This window comes from Anas acuta, chromosome 5 (genome assembly GCF_963932015.1).
Source record: "Anas acuta chromosome 5, bAnaAcu1.1, whole genome shotgun sequence".
NCBI classification, from domain to species: Eukaryota; Metazoa; Chordata; class Aves; order Anseriformes; family Anatidae; genus Anas; species Anas acuta.
Genome location: NC_088983.1, coordinates 12814252 through 12832736, shown reverse-complemented (window position 1 = coordinate 12832736; position 18485 = coordinate 12814252). Strand labels below are relative to the sequence as shown.

Genomic DNA, 18485 nt, shown 5'->3' with positions numbered 1-18485 from the left:
TTAATTTGGAGTCAAGGAGGAGGCCCCATGTACAAGTGACGCAATCCTTAAGTAATGTGCAAGTTTCCTAAGGAATTAATTGGGAGCGCATGTCACGTTGTGTTAGCTGCAACTAGTGATGTTGATGCCACTATTAGAGCAATAATTGTATGGTTAGAGAATTTTCCCAGGAGTTAGAAGACCTGACTTGTATCCCACGCAGCCTTAGGGCATTCAAAACCACAGCTCACAACTCCTTAAAGAGTGTCCTTATCCCATGGAAGAGTCTGGGTAAAGACTTGCTTATGCTTCCTGTTGAGGCTGGGCCACTGTGCAGAATATAAGGCAAGAGTCATGGGACTAGAAGAAAAATGAGTGTGATTCTGTATGTCGGGGGTAAGGAAGTCCTGAAACTAGCTGTATGTGTGAAAGAGTCAGGAAGAGGGTATTACAGAAGCTACTTACAGAATTGTGTTTTTTTTTTCATACTGTCTGGTCTCTAGGTGAAGTTTCAAGCAGAATGCATGTCAGGAATATAAAAAGGCAATCATGGAATTACTATTTTTCAAACTAGTTGTATGCAAAACCTTAATGCTATAGAAAGACATTATAAGAAGCTTTAATAATTAGTAAGGAGGTGTCTGTAATCTGCCATGCTACTACGTGGTGTCCCAATTCCCTATCACGGAGCAAGGGGTAAGCCCTTTTCAAGTGTCAGCTAAGTAGGAAGTGATTCAAGTTCATGAAAAGGAAAAGGAGTAGTCAGAGCTCTGAGCTGCGTGTCTGGTTAGGGTTTTTATAATTAAAAAGTACACATGATTTCCTCTATTACTGTCGTGAGTCAGCCTTTCACATTAGCTTGATTAGCTTGAGTAAATCAGCGTGGACTATTCAGAGCTAGGGATTCTTGTCAAATATTGTAGCATTTCTGACTAATGCTGCATCCCATGAAGTTTTTATTTTCTATAAATATCTTCTTAAGAAAAAAATGTTAATCTTGGTGTTAACAATGGCAACACATCTTTCTATTTATGTAGGTTGGCTGTGTTAGGCCAGCTTGAAGTATTAATTTTGATGCATGATTAATACCAAGGCCTGTATTACGAGAAGTTGCTATATCCATGGGAACAGATTTTTTTAGTTTGGTTGGTTACATTATTAAGTAAACGTATCATTCTTAATTTAGCAATGTCAAGTCAAAGGAAAAGGAAAAATACTCCAAAGTTATTTGCTATGAACTCTTTTGTAGAGAGAGAATCATCATTTACACTTAAATCTGTGCAAAAATACAAGCAGGTTTAATTTCTTCCCTTTTTTTTTTTTTTTTAATCTGCTCTTTGTCTACTCACTGCAGTCTAGGATCTGATGTGGAGATGGCATTTCAAAGCTCTGTGAATACTTCCTTTTCATGCATTTTTCCACCAAAGTTAGAGGCATTTCAGCCCTTTTGGGAACAACTCTAAGAACCATAGAGTAGTAATCTGATATTTCAGAAATTTTACTAAATACAAAGAAAATGGAACTGGGAGGAAAACAACTACTTCATGTCTCCTTTAGGTTTTGTCAGAAACAATGCTCTCAAGCTTAGCTATAGAGGGGCAAAGGATAAAGAAAACAAACTACTGGCATTTCTTGGAAAAAAAAAATATATATATTCTTTTTTCTGGTGAGGGTAGTACTATCCACAAAGTTACTCATATTTTCTCTTTTCCTTCTCCGCGTTTCATTTTCCCCTCAAGTTTTCCCAAATAGTCTTCTGAGGACAAAAAGACAAACTGATTTTAGGTTGTTTTCCAGGCACTACATTCAGAAAGAAAATGCTTTAATAATGATGGCTGGATTTCCTGGGTTTTATCAAATGCTGTCATTCACCAGGAACCAATTGGGCATTCCATGTCTTATGTTAACTCTTTGGAAAAGCACCATTCAAACTTTGTTTTGCTCCTTAAATCACAGAGCAGGAGAAGAGGATCTGGCAGTAGGAGAAAATCCATGTTTGTGAGAATGGAAAGAGAATTGAATGATAAAAAGAAGTGTTAATATCTGTCATCAAGGAGCCATACTGAATGCTGTTTATAATTTTGTCTGGTTAGAGATTTACATTATGAATAACTAAATTTAAAATCTCCATTATTTAATAATATTTTCCATGTTTTTATTTTTTATTATATTTATGGCTCTACACGTAGAGACTTTGTATAAGCTTTGTAACATAGAAATGTCTTCATTATTTTCACAGCAAACCCAAGGAACCAATGTTCAGTGCAGGTAAGAACTTCTGAAATTTTTAACCAGAAAATTGTGATAACATAATAGATTTTATCTGTGAATGTCCAGGAAATGGTGTTGGGCCTCTAAGCATGATACATCAGGCTACTGATGATTTTTTAAAAAGAAAAGTCTAGCACTTTGCTCCAGTTTTTGTTGGCCCAGCAGGTTTATTTTACAGTTAGAAGTTCTTCTTCTTTGTAAGAAGATGAAGAAAAAGGCCGTGACTTACACCGAATATGTCTTTCCTTTCAAAGCAGTATTAATGTTTTGTTAATTAAAGCATTTGCTACATTCCAGCTATGACACTGTCAGCTTACGTTATTAACTGTATTTGATTGCTCCCTTTTAAGAATTCCACATCTGTCCCAATGCCTTATAATAATATTTATCAAATTGCAAATAAAGATGGTGTTTTGTAGCTAAGCTTTGGAAATCTATCTTTAATTTGAAAATTACATTTTTTCCTCCTTACTTATTGTATATTTAACAAGATTTCAAAAGCAAAGTAGGAGGTATAAGGGAAACAATTTGTTCTTGTCTTTGATGAAGACACAAAACTGAATAGTATACATAAGTTATTTTTGTCCTGAAAAACAGAGAATTAAAATAAAACCTTCCTTATAAAAAGCAAAGGGAAAAAACTGTTAACTTGTCAAATTTATCATATTCTTGTTTATAGTTCTGTAACAGTAAGCATACATTAAGCTGAAGGAGGAGAAAATCCCTTGTTTATCAAGGTGATTGATCAGCATCCAACAAAGCTCTTAAGCTGTACTTCAAGATTTACTGTAGCTGATTTTGAACTCAGTAACATATAAAACTAAGTGCTTCAATCTTTTGTGACAATACAATCACAATCCACCTCCTTTTCATGAAAACATTTTTTTTTATAAAAAAAATGAAAGTTTCTGATTCATACAGAATACATTATTGTTGAATTACATTTCATCTTCTCTTGCACTATGTATGCAAAGGTGTTTGGAATAATTTTTCTTCTGACACTTTCCCAGTAGATAAAAATCAGTAATTAAATATACATGTCACTACTTCTACTCTTCTCAGATGGACAAAATTTCTACTGAAATTAATGATTTCTAAAAGCTATACTTGATATTTTAGTTACTTCTAGCATGTAGGTGAATAATTAAGCGTCAAGTGGTATTTTAATGATAGAGGAAGTGAACAGAGCCACTGACTGGAGGAAAAAGGGTTTTGACTTTAATTAACAACCTACTGAATTGGAGTAGGGTCAGGGTTTCACAAGAAACAAGGTAGCTTCCATCAGAATACCACTGGACAGCCCATAGAGCAGGTATTTAGTGAGACTGTTGTACTCAAACACATCTTTATCTAGCCCTTCTGTCTCTGTCTCTGTAATCACAAGGGAAGCGCCGTGTGACACACTGCAAAGGTAGGCTTCACTTCCAAAACCTCATAGCTCTCGAAGCAAAATGGTGCTAGCGCGATAAAAGCTTGATGTCTGAACAGCTATTTTGTTACTTGCATGCATTTTGCAATGTTAAAACTTCTCTGGTTCTTTGAGTAGAACAAAAATATTACACCATCTATTATACAATTTACTAAATTATAACCCTCAGGTACACTTTAAAAAAGGAACGGGTTATAATTCAGTCATGTGGATTTTTTTCAGGAGAATTTGAATTAGAAAAACTTATGTTGAGAGAGCTATATGGCAACACGTGGATGTTCACTGTGTTTGAAATGGTGTTCTGCACTTTTGCTGGAATTCATATAGAATTTGCCCCTTTGTTGGCTGTTTTGCTGGTAGCCTAACATGATTATAGAAGCCTTGGTATTTCCCTTGCTTTTTCATATTGAGTAGAGCATAGATTGTCCTAAATGCTGGGTAAGCAGATCTAGGCCTACAACTAATTTATCAGTGCTTTTTGCTCAATGTCATATTGCAGAGTTAAATTTGGTAAACATACCATATTGTTTTCTAAAGCTGTAGCGAATTTGCGGTGTAAATATGCACATTTTTGATGCATGTTTATGTCTGTGATATAATCACAGATTTGTCTTGCTGTTTAGAGATAGTTCATTCCTAACAGTTTTTCCACTAATCAGCATCTCTCAGCTTTGCAACAGATCTAAAATTTCACCAAAAAATAAGTTCTCGAGGCAAAGTTTTTTAGAGTTTCTACCTCTGTGTATTCATTGTCAATTTTATGCCTGTGATCAGTAGTGTCTGCTTTGCAGATCCTAGGAACATTCAAATGCCTTCTTAAGAGCTTCTTTATAGCTGTTTTTTTTACTGTTATTTTCAACATTTTCAAAATTTACAAAATTGCAGATGTAAAAGATACATTTGTTTAGAAGTTTCACCATTGGTCTGTCTTTGTAGTTTGTCTGTCTTTACAACTATCTTTGTGAATATCTTCACATACTGAACTTTGCTGTCTTAAACTATTTAGTTATAAAAATAAAAGGGTTATAGATTGGTTAGGAACATAATAAGTTTATATTACTATCAAAAATCAAAACAAATGTAATTTAGATTACCTATTTTAGAAATAACTACACAGTATAGATTTCTGTGCCTTGCCTAGTCATCCTGAATTCCTCTTTATAGTCGGTGGAGAGATACAGGCATACTGAAGGTGTAATTTATATACTTTGGGTTTGGACACCTGCTTTAAAGTGTGATTAATTCCTGTAAAAGTACCTGTTTCTTCCTATTTACTCTAAAAAGGAGTTTTGAGTGACTAGGTCAAATGTGAGTAGTTCCACTCTATATGGCTCAATGCAAGTTGTATGAGTCCCACGATGTTCCAAGTGAGAAAAGCAGCACAGTGAATTAAACTTTCATTCATTCCCAGCCTTTGATAAGCACAGTCAAGAGTTGTCACTGCTGAAAATCTATTAACTTCCAGTGCATCAGTATCAGTAGCATTGGCATGTGTTTCAAGCTCATTAAATAGATGCTGCATGCGCATACAAATAGTGCTGTTATGCTCTGCTATTTAATGCTCTACCCTCTTTAGTTTATTTTCCAATATAGATCTATCAGAGTAGATTTTTAAAAACTATTTCAGTATTCTGGCAATTTTAACATTCATTTTGAGCTCCAACCATCTATCACCATCATTATTCTGTTGTGTTTTTTTGTGTGTGTATTTTTTTCTATTTTTTAGCATTGTTTTCTGTAGCTTTCGTTACACCTCTGAATTCTGTAAATTAGAGGGCTTTTGGAGAGCCATATCTGTAACGTTACTGTGACAGGTGAAGTAGATCTTTCCCAAATGAATTAGTGTAAAGGCAGAATACACGTGTCTGGGTAACGCAACATAGCTATGATGTTTATTTGTTCAGCCAATAACTTTTATTAATTTAATCTGGATTTTTAATGTATGCATTTCCAATTAAAATAAAGCCTTAGTTTTCAAAATAAAAACTAATGGTATTCTTGTAATGATGCTTAACAATTCATAGCATAATTTTAGCAGTCCTAAATTGTATATTTTTTTTCATTTACATGATTTTATTACTTTTGCCCTTCCATTTCCTTTGTGCCCGTGATTATTCTGTCTAGTAACTCTACAGATGTCACTGACTCCAAAACTGCTTGATTCGCATGAGAACAAGGCTGAATTCCTTGATCTGCCGATGGAGCAGCAAGAGCCAGCACGTTCTGAATCTGGACAAACTTCACCAGAAGTTCACAGGACACCCACTTTTGCCTTGCCAGTTCCCAAAAGTCCTAGTCAGACCTTCATGGCATTTCCCAGATCTCCTAGTTTTATAAGCCCCATGAAGTCCCCAAGTCAGTACTTCCAGATCTGTTATTAATCCCTGCTTCTCTTCCCCCCAAAATATTTCTTCCAAGTTCAACACATTATTTTTAGTATTTTCTTCTAGAAATGTGTACTTCTGTCAGCCAATACAGTTTTTGTAGCTTCTCTCCTCTATGTCATTTTCCTTTCTATAACGTGCTGTCAATGTTGTCGTTCCTTTTCAATGTTTAGTAATTCTTAACGCATCTCTTTTTTTTGCATGTACATCAGCATGATTCTTTTTACTAATTGTTCATGTTCCTTATCTCAAATGTATCTCTAACACTGTATCAAGTGTAAAGCGTATCTTTACACTGATATGCAAAGAATGCGACTGAGTGTTGGAAAATACTTTAGATGCTGATGCTCCACTGTAAATACTGATTAAAAAATAAAATTAATTTTAAGTGGCATTTCTGTGTTAATTGTAATCTTTGATGTTTTCCACTTCATTTTTAATATTTAAAAATGTAATATGTAACGTTCATTTTACAAAAATAAGTTTCAATTTCAATTCTTCCAGTTTTTTAGTTCTTCATGACATTGTTTAGTTCTAATTCTTCTGTTTAAAATATTGAGAGGAAAAAGGGACTTTATTAAAAAAAGAAAAAAGTAATAATTCTGCCTAGTGATTGTGATTTAGGGAAAAATAAGCTGCTTCTTTTATATGTTTGTGATTGCATGTCATTCTGTAATTGTAATGCACCAAACTAAGTGGGAAGGGATTGAGGAACACTGGAGTTCTCCACTGATGTTTTCTTTGTGTAACTCTAAACTGTTCTGACCTTTTATAGAGGAAGGATACGTAAAAATGTTTCTTCGTGGACGTCCTGTTACCATGTACATGCCCAAAGAGCAAGTGGAATCTTACAATTTGGAAGCAAAAGTAGAGCTACCAGCCAAGAGGCTTAAACTGGAATGGGTGTATCCTTTTGGTGTTGGAGGACTACTGGGAAATCAGTCATTTCTTAATGGTTTGTTTAAAATATGTTTTAGAACTAGTGTATAGCAAGATCTTTATTAATAGGGCTTGTTTCATTAGTGAGGTGTGAAGCAACATTCCATTCAAATAGGTGTTCATTTCTTGAGGCTGCGCTTTGTGAAGTACAGGGTGGCAGCTGAAGATTTTGGTTAAATGTTGCCTGAAGGTTGTGCTTGAAGCATGCTAATTAGCTGAAGATTAAATGAGGCATATTGTAAGAATGTAGTGAGCTGTGATTATTAATCAGAGTATGCATAAAATAAGCTCAGGGTTTTTTGCTAACTCTAAGCAGTAATTTATCATTTTAAACTGTATTTTGTAAAGAGTGTACCATTGTCTTATATAGGAGTTGCTGTAACCAACTTCAGTGCTTGAATAAGACCTGAATTGAATACCATATTGCAATTGATAGGTACTAAGCAATAAAATTCATAAGATATACATATATACGTATATAACATAATACTTACGTTTAGATTTGAAACTGTGTAAATGCCAAACAACCAGAGTTTTCTATTAATATCTGAGTAGACATAATTACAGAGTTCTGACTTGAAAAACATCCAGTATTTCATCACATACAGAAATTTTCATGTCTCAGTTTAATTCATAATAAGAAAATCCATCCTTTCTTGGAAAAAAAAAAAAAGAAGTGACCTTTCATTTCTGTTTAATGTCAGTATATGTGATAGATGATTCAAGATAAACTATAAACACAAAAAGATCTGAGTCTATTTGTAATATCCACTATGTTTAAAGAGATGAAGTCTTCATAAGGACCTCTATTTCAAGCAAATACATTTTTGGTCCCAAGCATTGCAAATAGGAAGTTGCTTTGTCTTCATAAAAAAGAAAGCAGGCTGCAAATATTCTTTTTCTAAGTTGTATAAATAGAACTGTGTGTGGTTTCTGAATGCACACGGAGAGTTTCCAAAAGTCCCATTGTATTCACTAGAGATTAATGACAGATTTAGTAACCATTCTTATTATTCCTATTGCAGCTGAGCTTGTGGGTTCAACCCCACTCTGCTGGAACTGCAGAGATGATGCATACAGAAATAACTTGAAGATGAATTAAAACAAAAAGCAAAATAAAATAAAATATAAAAAAATAAAGCCATCACAAACTTATGAAATGGATGAGATTTCAATGATAAATACTGCTTGCAGCATTCTACCATCTAATCGTTGTGCAGATTCTCACCGTACATTGCAACAGAACGGAATGATGTCTTTTCAGGTTTGCAAGGTCCTCTGTAAAAAAGGGCATAAAAATGATGCGGGAGAAAGCATTAAGGTGCTTGCTGAAACAATAAAGCAAAAAGCACAAAGCAGATTGTCATTAGCAGTGACATGAAGTTAATATTTCAGACTATTATAAGAAATGATAATTAGAGTTAAGTCATGATTTCAGTTTCATTAATTTCTCACTTAAGCTTACTTAATGCTCCATCTGGCAAATAATCATTTATTTTTAGTTTGAGTCTTCATATGTCTTCCCAGGTGTGCATCTGTGTACCTAGCAAAATCCCAAATAGAAATGTTTTCTATTAATAGAAAAGGTATGAATTAATAAAATGCTTCAACTAACTATAAATGGTTACTAAAGAGAAAGCATATTTTCCTAAAAATACTGTGCTAATGGTTTCCTTTTTTTTTTTTTTTTTTCATTTGAATTAAATTGACTCATGATATCCATACTTAAAAGTTATGTCTAGGTACCTACAGGACTCAAAGAGGAATAAATTAGTAAGTAAAATAATGTCCAGTATAGAGACTATAATGATGATAAGATAAAGTGGGGACAGGAGTCTAAGATAATTTGAGGAAAAAGAGAAAACAAAACAAAACAAAAATACCACAGGCACTCATTCCAGATAAATTGGAGAAGCCAAGTTGTTTGCGTGGAGGATGAGAGAACTGGAGTAGGAGAAAACATCTTTGTAGTATACCAATCAGCCTGGCTGTGGGATTATAGTCAGAAATGCTTTATAATGTAAAATTGGGCATAGAGAAACAAGATATTGCAGGTGAGATGGAGAGATGGAAAGGGCAAAGCAGTCTATGATGAGAAACAGAAGCAAGAAAATCTAATCTATGCAGCTGAAACATAAACGGGTTTTACAATCTTATTAGTAGATATCTAAGTAAGTCAAAAAAAGCTTCAGATGATCAGATATATTCAGACATGAAGAAACAGAAATGCTGAATAATGAAGCGTGAGGCAGGGCTGGAGCAGAGTGGGCAATCCGAGCGAGACATCAGCACTGGAGACATCAGGGAGGGAGCTGTGGTCTGCAAAGAGCCATTTGAGACTAGCTCATTTGGCAAGCAGATTTGACACAAAGGCTGCAGGCTGAGTGAAAAGAAAAGGTCAAGATAACATTCGCTGAAGTGCCAACTCACCAAATCAAAGTTGGAGCCACCAAATCAGAGGGTGGGAAACTGCAAGGAGAAGGAGAGATCAACCCCAGGAGTTTAAATTTGAGAATAAAAGACTGTTAGAGAAAAACTGAGTATTTGACAACAGCAGTTATGCATAGGGCTGAATGAGGCATTGTTCCCAACAGGAAGAATGGTAGAAAAAGGAGATTTTCCCCAAAGAATGTGATCTTCTCCATTTAATGGCTATTTTTATGCACAGATTTCTTCCTCATGTATGTGTCTATTTATTTATTTATTACACTATCTTAAACAGTTAGTTCATCATCAACTTGCTTATATTTTGCTAAATTTAGGGGATTTTTTTTTTTGCTTCAGTTAATGATGGTATCTGGCTTTATAAAGAAAAATAAATTTGAACAAATAAAGCATCCTGCAATCTAAAGTAGTAACTCTAATCTTTACAGACAGATTAGAAATTGATAATAAATATTTTATAATTTCAATGTTCTATGATTAGGAATTGATAGTAAATATTTTATAACCTAAATATTTGTTGTTTTCACTTCTTCAGGTTTGAATATGTGAAATTTTAAGGAACTTTGGCAGAAAAACTCCAGTTTGGGAGCTTAAAAACTCTATTTTTGATTGTGTATTTTAATGGTTGAGTATGCAGCACTACTTCTATTATATTTACTAAGACAAACAAACAAACCCAGCAAACTGTTACTTAAGTTCCTGTTTCAGGAATAACATAACATGATCATACAGTAACCTATAGTTAACATGGGTGTTTTAGTTTGTCTGCATTATCCTTGGCCATGGAGAACAGTGCACAAATATCTTCTTAATATCAGATATTTGGTGTTTCAGTGCCTTTCTATATGTCTCTCACAGCCAGTTTCTCCATATTGACTGAGTTAGAACGCTGCTGTTTTGCCAAGATTCTGCTGATACTGTTCCTCTCTGTTCCCATAAAAAGGGAAAGCCAAAATAGTTGTAGTCCCTAATGACTCTTCATAAGAATAAAACTACATAATTTGGCTGAATTAACATTCAGTCTAAATGAAATTTATTTCTGGATTAATTCCAGTTAGTTCATTGGATTAATTTTAGATTAGTGTTGATATGACTAGCATAAGAATCTGGGCCACTGCCTTGTAAATGCTACAAAAATAACGTAGGATGCAACCCTTCTATGTTTCTTTATTCATCTGGTTGGTAATGACCAGAATAATGAAATCAATCAACCTGAACAGAGGATAATGTAATCAATCCTAATGTAATACAGAGAGATGTACTGAAGGACTTACTAATGTTTTCACCAAGTCCAAATTTTTATTTTAACTGGTCAACCAGTGTAAATAGTAAATACACATGGGACAAAATTAATGTTTCCTTAGTCTGGCATTTAGAGAAATTCAGAAGATGCTGAGGGGATAGTACGCCTACAAAATCCTGCCTCTGTCTATTTTACCATATATTTTCTGTATGATATTTTCAGGCACTCAGATGGTGAAATGCTTTAGCTCTCCCTGCTGTAGGAAGGGAGGGAGTTCGGAAGGGTCTCAAGTGATAAAGCTGTACTCAAGCCAAGGGATGCTGCCTACCAGGAAATATACGACAGAAAATGTTTCATTTTTCCTTATTAATAATGTTCTAAATTCATATATAATGTTGTTGCATCTTGACAAACATGCTAGCTATGGATATCGGGGTCGGGACTGTCGCAGTAACCTGTATCTTCTTCCAACGGGCGAAACTGTATATTTTATTGCATCTGTAGTCGTGTTATTCAATGTTGAAGAACAACTTCAGAGACATTACACTGGTCATAACGATGATGTGAAGTGGTAAGTCATCCACTGTACTTTTATTTTTCTCTCATAAAACAGTATTTGGTTGGTAATACTTTGTTCTTTTCTTGTAACAGTTTTGAACGTTTCATATAGTCTAACCTGGCATATGTTGGTTCCTTAAGCCTGACAATGCATTTGCACAATCAAATAAAGCTCTGATAGTAGTCATGGTAAGGATGTCTCATAGCTCTAATCTAGTCATCACAAAGCAACTGCTGTGAAGATTTGGTCGCAAAGACTTGAGGATATCTGGATATGTCCCTCAGCAGAGCCTGACTTTGCTTGCAAAGCCTGCCTTGAAGTCTGTGCTCCTGTATGTGCTGTGCTGCTTACTTCGGAGGTGTCCATATACAATTGCTCTATAGATGTTCTCCAAGTTACCACTTTTCTCTCTCTCAGTTGCTAACAATTCCTACTTGTATTTACCCAAGAAAACTTATTTTCCATAAGTGATATACTTTCTACATTGAGAATACAAAAATGTAGAAATCTGACTATAGATCTGCTAATTTTCATTGCTCTGTTTTTACTCACCGTCCTTGTTGAAGTAGGATTGAATTATTCATCTTATCTGGGTCTGGCCCTTTAGGCTCAGTCTAATCAGTAAAACAGTTTTAATCTCATCTGCAGTCTCCCTGGTAGTCTTCAAGCATGGCAAATATCCTGCAAACTTGTCCTGAGCAGTCTGGTTTGTCTGCTGTCATTCAGACATGCCAGCTTGAGCTTCAAAGTGATTTTGCTGTGTTTAAGTTTAGAGGATATTAGATATCAGGAAATATCAGTATCATTGAATTGAAATGTAAATAAACATATGGTTTATCTTGACTGTATCTGTCTACTTGCTGAGTGTAGCTGAAAAAGAGCACCCAGATTATCTGATGGGCCCTAACGTATAAACTGAGTTTGACATCCTTTCTTTGAGTTAAGGTTTATGAAACACCTGTTGTCACTGAAAGCCAAAAATAGAACTGATAATCAAATCTTTGCATTGTGAGCACATTTCATAAAACTGAATTATTTGTGTAATCTACCCCTTTTACAAGGAGATCTTAACTTGGACCTGTTCCATCTCATCTCTTTAAAATTTTCTGATTCTTTAGATATTTCAAATCTTTGTTTTATTAGAAAGAGGATACATTTCTACATCATAAAGCTAAATGAATTATTGCCACAGTTCATTTTTTCAGGGTACTTCGCCTCTAGAACTATATGCAAAGCAGATGCAGTGAAAGAAGAATTAAGATAGAATTTAGGCAAAAGTGGGCTGTACTCTATTTAGAGACATTAATACTGGTAAATTTTACAGTTTTAATTTTAGAAGTTACGTTATCGGATTTCTAATTTTTATATACTACTTTTTTGTAAAAGAAACCAAACAAAAAAACTCCTTTAGTAACCTTTTAAAAAATATTACAAAGAATTTGGTATCACCCCAGAGGAGTTGCTGCAGTACATTGGTTAACAAAGTCTAGCGAGCAATTTGTCTTATCTTTGAGTGGATAAATATGTTTGGTCTAGAAGACTGTCACTAGACTGCATTTATGATGCTGACCGTATCTCTACAACATTTGATGAGACATAGCTGAAATTAGATAACTAGCTCAAATCATAAAGTCCTTATACATTTTAAGCAGTTAAATCTAGGTGAGATGAGTCCCAGCATGAGACTGGTGCTTGTCTGATACATGCTTTGAGGTATTAGGACTTCAGCAAATTACTACTTTGTTCATAAGTTTTTGGAGTGAAAGAGCATGAAAATAATTACCAGTTCTGTTTTTATGATTTTAAAATATTAACATGTGTGCTGTGTTTTGTATTACTAAAATAAGTCTGTTTACTACATGCTCAAGGAAAAATCTAATGGAATATATAATAAGTGCCTATAAGTTTGCCCTCTGTCTGTCTTGCTTTTTTTAGCCTGGCTGTCCATCCTGATAGGATCACTATAGCCACAGGTCAAGTTGCAGGTACATCCAAGGATGGAAAAGTGAGTAACTCCTTTGCTGACATATAACTGGTTTTATTTCACAGGAATATGTTACCGAGAAGATAAATGCTATATCCTTTTCATGTGGCAGTTAAACTGGTTTTAAATTTTACAACTGAACACAAACAAAATTGAATTTGAGAGTGCCTGTTGCACAATATCAGATTTATCCTGTTCCATTATCAAGATCAGTCTGGTTTCTTGTTCCATTACTTATAAAGACCAAAGTAATTTGGGAGTTGGTCTCCAAAAGAGACTTGAAAGGATAAGTCTGTAAGGGAGACCTGAGAGTGAAAATGGATGTTGGGAAAAGAGGGGAAGCAAAGGAGATTAAATTGTATGTTACACCACTTCATTTCTGACCACAGCTACCAAACCCAAAGTACAAATAAAAAAGGCTTTATGTTTTTATGTTGCTGAAAAAAAATATTCTTGCCACCATCAAGACAAGAATAATCATTTATTATTATTATTATTATTGTAAATCTTAGTTGTAAGCTAGGAATTTATTTGAACATAGTATGATGAACCTCACCTCAAAGAGCTGTCAAGTGAGAAAAAATGAATACGAGCAGGGGCAGGAAATGAATGAATAAAAAGTTGCTCAGCATAAACACAGCTGACTTTGAAGCAAAACTATTGCAAAATTTTGGGTAGATGTCAAAAGAATTTTAAGGCAGGATACAAAAAAATCCTCAATATGGATAGTATAAGTAAATCAGGAAAACAAAATCCAGTTGCACAGTATAATGTTTATCTAAAAATAACTTAGTTGAGTAACATAAAATATTATTTTCTACCATGTGTTGGAGAAATCTCTGGTACTTTTTAAAACTTTGTAAATGAAATTTTTCATGACTGTATTTGTGAAATAAAACCTGAAAGATTGATACATATGTATGTATATGTACATATGTATGTATATATAGAGAGAATCTTTATCTAAATGCTATTTCTAAAAGAAATAGATATTTTTTAGGATAATTTCACAGTTTATGAGAGGGCGACTGGTTTTTGCTTTTATATAAATATATATACACACACACACATATATATGTAATAAAAGCTATTTAATTTGAAAAGGCATGGAAAAACAGAATTAAAATATGGCCTTCGTTGTTTTCTTGTAAAGTATGAAGACACTATGTTTTTTAAACATAGCCATTTTTAAAATAAAATTTAGTAAGCATGTACTTCCTGGGGTTGCCCTCTAGTGGCTTTGAGATGCATTTCTGCCTTCACATTGAACGTGTGGGGCTGTCTGTGTTACACAAGTCAGCAATTGCGGGGAGGAAGGAGGAATCACGTTTTGATGAATTGTTCTTGGGCTATTTGCCTACAGTTTAGAAATTGTTGATCTTTTTTTGAACTTGTCGTTTGATGTTGACCAGAATAATTTTGTTTGCTTTACATTGATGGTCCTCAGCGTACCAGTAGGTCTCATGTTGCAAGGTCATCAATGGTTTTCACTTAATGTTTTAAGACATTCTTCATTAACTTCAGTGAGCTACCAAAGATCACTGAGACTTGAAATGCTGTGAAGTCTAGATACTTAATCCCAGATATTGATCCTAGGCATGGTAATCAGTAAATCATTTGTAGTGTCTCAGTCCTTATACAGTTGGCTCTAGAGAAGTTATGATAGCTTTCATACCTTAAATAGTTTTAAAATGTTATTTGGATCCATTCACTTTTTTTTTTTTTCCAATTCTGATATTTTTTGCTGCCATTCTCTCAACTGTTATTTCTGTGTCTATTTTATAGCAATTACCACCACACGTACGTGTTTGGGATTCTGTAACTCTGAATACACTGCATGTCATTGGAATGGGGTTTTTTGACCGAGCCGTCACTTGCATTGCTTTTTCTAAATCTGTAAGTAAAGTAAAAGAGTCATACCAAGAGTGTTTGCCAAACAGGTCTTTGAAGGCTTGCAAATTTAGCTTCAGTGACCAAAGCAAATATCCATGCTTTTTTTTTTTTTCCCTTTAGCTGCTGCTTTAGTGGAATAAACCTTGTAGCCCAGTTGCTTCCAATGGTTTGTCATTTTTAAAGTTAGCAATATTTCAGCAGTTTCAGGTCTACCACGTGCAGACCATAACACACAATTAAGTTCTTCAGGGACAAACAGTTGCAGGAATATGGGTGACAATATTTTATATGAATTAGAAAAAAGAGGAGTGAATTGAGAGAGCTGGCTTGCTACAAAGGTGAAAGAATGCAGATCAAGGTCAGCTTTGAAGGATAAAATGTGTTATTGCAGAGGATTGCTATCGGCAGATGCTATACAAGAAAGCAAGTGTTTAATGTATTTGCTTTATGCTATGATTTCACAGCCATAGCTTAGCTTGTTTTGAGTATCACTTCCCAATCTATATCAGTGTTGTATTTCTCATTTCAAACAGCCCTGTCTTCAGGCTACTAATTCCTGTCCGTTTCACCTCTTGATTTGTGTTGGCACAATTATTTTTGTAGCTGTGCCTGAGCTACGTATTGGGACCTAATACATTAGAAAAACAACCAAGCGAAATTATACATAAACAAAATCAAATAGTTTCTTTGGGTCTTTTTTTTCCGTTCTAAAATTGATTTATTTCCAGAAAAGACTCACTCTGTGATAGTGCAAACTTCTGTGTTGGCTCATCTGAAGAGGCAGCAACACGTGGCTGTACTATGGGTGGCAGGAGAAAGACTGTCAGCATTGCTGCCAAAAGAAGGCTCATGTAACCACAGGCTCAGCCTGTTCCAGCAAGCTTATCCACAGTCAAAGCTGACATGGTTAATACCAGGAACAACATAAATAAATAAATCATATTTGAATGGGCTGGAAAGCAGTTAGAAGTTATTTGATGGTTTATTCCATTGTACACAGAAAGCTAGGAATGAATCCCTCCCAAATTAGGAAAAAAAAGGTCTGAAAACTACCTTCTAGAGAGTTGCTACTTGGAAAAAGATATGGTGATTATACAGCACTTAACATCACTAGTGAGACCTGTGATACCAGTCAGCTCCCCTTAGTTCAGGTAGAGTCCCAGTTGGAGTTCCTCCTCTAGTCTTGGGATTCACACCCCAGAGGAAGGGGTATGGAGTCTGTTTAATATGCTGCATGAAGTAAGACTGAATGAATTAGGGTCATTAAGATGAGAAAGACTGATAGAAGACGGAACTATTCTCATAGTTCTTCTATTGTCATAGTTCCATCTTTGTCAAGACACATGTCAGGAATAAGTCATTTTTTATTTTTTTATAATATTCCCTGATTTTGGTCCGTTATTCCTATATGAAGAGTGAAATTGATCCCTGTGTCCATAGTAGATCTGACAAGAAGTAATTGATTAAATTTCAAGAAACAAACTCCATGTAATCATGAAGAAAAGCCTTCTTATTATGGATAATGTGTGGTTTGCCTTGGGAAGTTGCATCACTGAATTTTTAAAAAGAGATTCATACCTTATTCCTGCCAGAGTTCCTTTTCTAGATCCCTTTTTAGCCCTATTTTTCAATGATACTATAAATAATTATATTTCTTGAAGATCTGTGGGATAACTAGAAGTATAACGATGTAAACAAATGATTTTAAACTACAGGGGAGTATTTAAGTATTTTGGATATGTATTTATAAGTTTCTAATGTTTATTGGGGGATGTATTAATATTTTCCATGTTTTGCTTCAGAATGGAGGAAGTAGCCTGTGCTCAGTGGATGACTCAAATGACCACGTGCTTTCGGTGTGGGACTGGCAGAAAGAAGAAAAGCTGGCAGATGTCAAGGTGTTGCAATAAGATATTTTGTACTACTTATGGACATCTGGATTTCTTGTCATAAAATGTCTTGTGACTTTTTAGCATTTCCGTTATATAAAAGGCAAAGAACATGCATGTTTCTTCTTGCTGTTGAGATTATCCTAATAGCTTTTTTCTTCTTTTTTTTTTCTTTTTTATTTTCCTATTGTATTCATTCTACAATTTATTAAAAAAGTCTGGGAAATAATGGTAGGACCATGTGCAGAAAAGAAGCACCTTAAACTAAGCTTCATAAAGAATGATTCGTTATCTGATACTAACAAAGTTATCCTTCAAAATTATCTTTAAAAATAGTAATCTTTTTGACTTTAGTCTTTTTTGCTTCAGAATATCCTATCAAAGTATTTCAATCTATGCTATTAAGTGAATGGCTCAAATTTTTTTCTTATATCAGTTGATCAATTTATCTAACTAGAGAACAATTTCATATTGTTTTGTTTTCTTTGATTTTTAAATTTTGATACAATGTTTTTCTTTTTCCTTTCAAGTGCTCTAATGAAGCTGTATTTGCTGCAGATTTTCACCCTACTGATACAAATATAATAGTTACTTGTGGAAAATCACACCTTTATTTTTGGACACTAGAAGGGAATTCCCTTATTAAAAAGCAAGGATTATTTGAGGTAAAATAATATATTTCTTTAGTTTTGTGTTTATAGTAATGGTACAGTCATACAGTAGTAAGAGTTAATAAAGTTTGAGGAAATCAAAGCAACATGATTATGTTGCTTTGAAATTTGAAATTTTATAGAACCTTAGATAGCATTCACGGTATGGCACAGAGACTTTTGAATGGGCTGTCATCGCAATGAAGTTTTGGAGTGCAGTTACCGTTCTGTTCCTTGCATTCCTCTTCCTATATTCTTTATAGTTCCCTACTCTAACAAAATAAAAATACCTTAAAACTCCTTGTGCTTCCTTTAAATTAAAAAAACAAACAAAACAAAACAAACAACAAAAAAAACAGTGTCATATGCCTTTTAAAAAAAATTTGTCAAAGGAAAGACAAAACCTCCTCTAGTTCAGTTATAAATTACGTGACTATGAGTATTCTTTCCTTTACCTCTGTTCTGCTCAGATACCTAGAGTTATGTAATTGAAATAGAGACTGAGCTGGACACTATCTGTTAAATATTTTCATTTCAAGGTCTTGATTTGGTTTTGTTCTTAAATACAGACTAAGCTTTACAGCAGTGGCATGCACAAATGAGGGATGTCGCAATGACTGCAGATAATTACAGTAGGGCCAATTTAACTGCTTGCAGAGTTGTGACTTGCAAGTATAGTCAAAACAACTACTTTGCAATGTCAATTTATGTACTTTGTGTGAAATAAGGTCGAGATGCAGAGGTAAAGCATTTAAATTTTGTTAGTTTTTATTTTTCATTTTTATTTTTAACTTCTAGGCTACTAGGACAGATTTCTGCC

General features: G+C 34.3%; 1 protein-coding gene across 6 annotated transcripts in view; it reads left to right on the top strand.

Annotated features, from left to right (window-relative positions):
* The window catches only part of EML1 (EMAP like 1), a 121079-nt gene that overhangs the window by 86365 nt on the left and 16229 nt on the right, over positions 1–18485 (top strand). For 4 of the 6 annotated variants that reach the window (XM_068682782.1, XM_068682780.1, XM_068682783.1 and 1 more), the window contains 8 exons: positions 2219–2247; positions 3635–3661; positions 6839–6968; positions 11112–11261; positions 13185–13254; positions 15019–15129; positions 16929–17024; positions 17546–17680. In XM_068682782.1, the coding sequence (XP_068538883.1) occupies positions 2219–2247; positions 3635–3661; positions 6839–6968; positions 11112–11261; positions 13185–13254; positions 15019–15129; positions 16929–17024; positions 17546–17680 (748 nt within the window). The remainder of the gene's footprint in view (positions 1–2218; positions 2248–3634; positions 3662–6838; positions 6969–11111; positions 11262–13184; positions 13255–15018; positions 15130–16928; positions 17025–17545; positions 17681–18485) is intronic. The other 2 variants (XM_068682781.1, XM_068682784.1) reach the window with 1 other exon arrangement.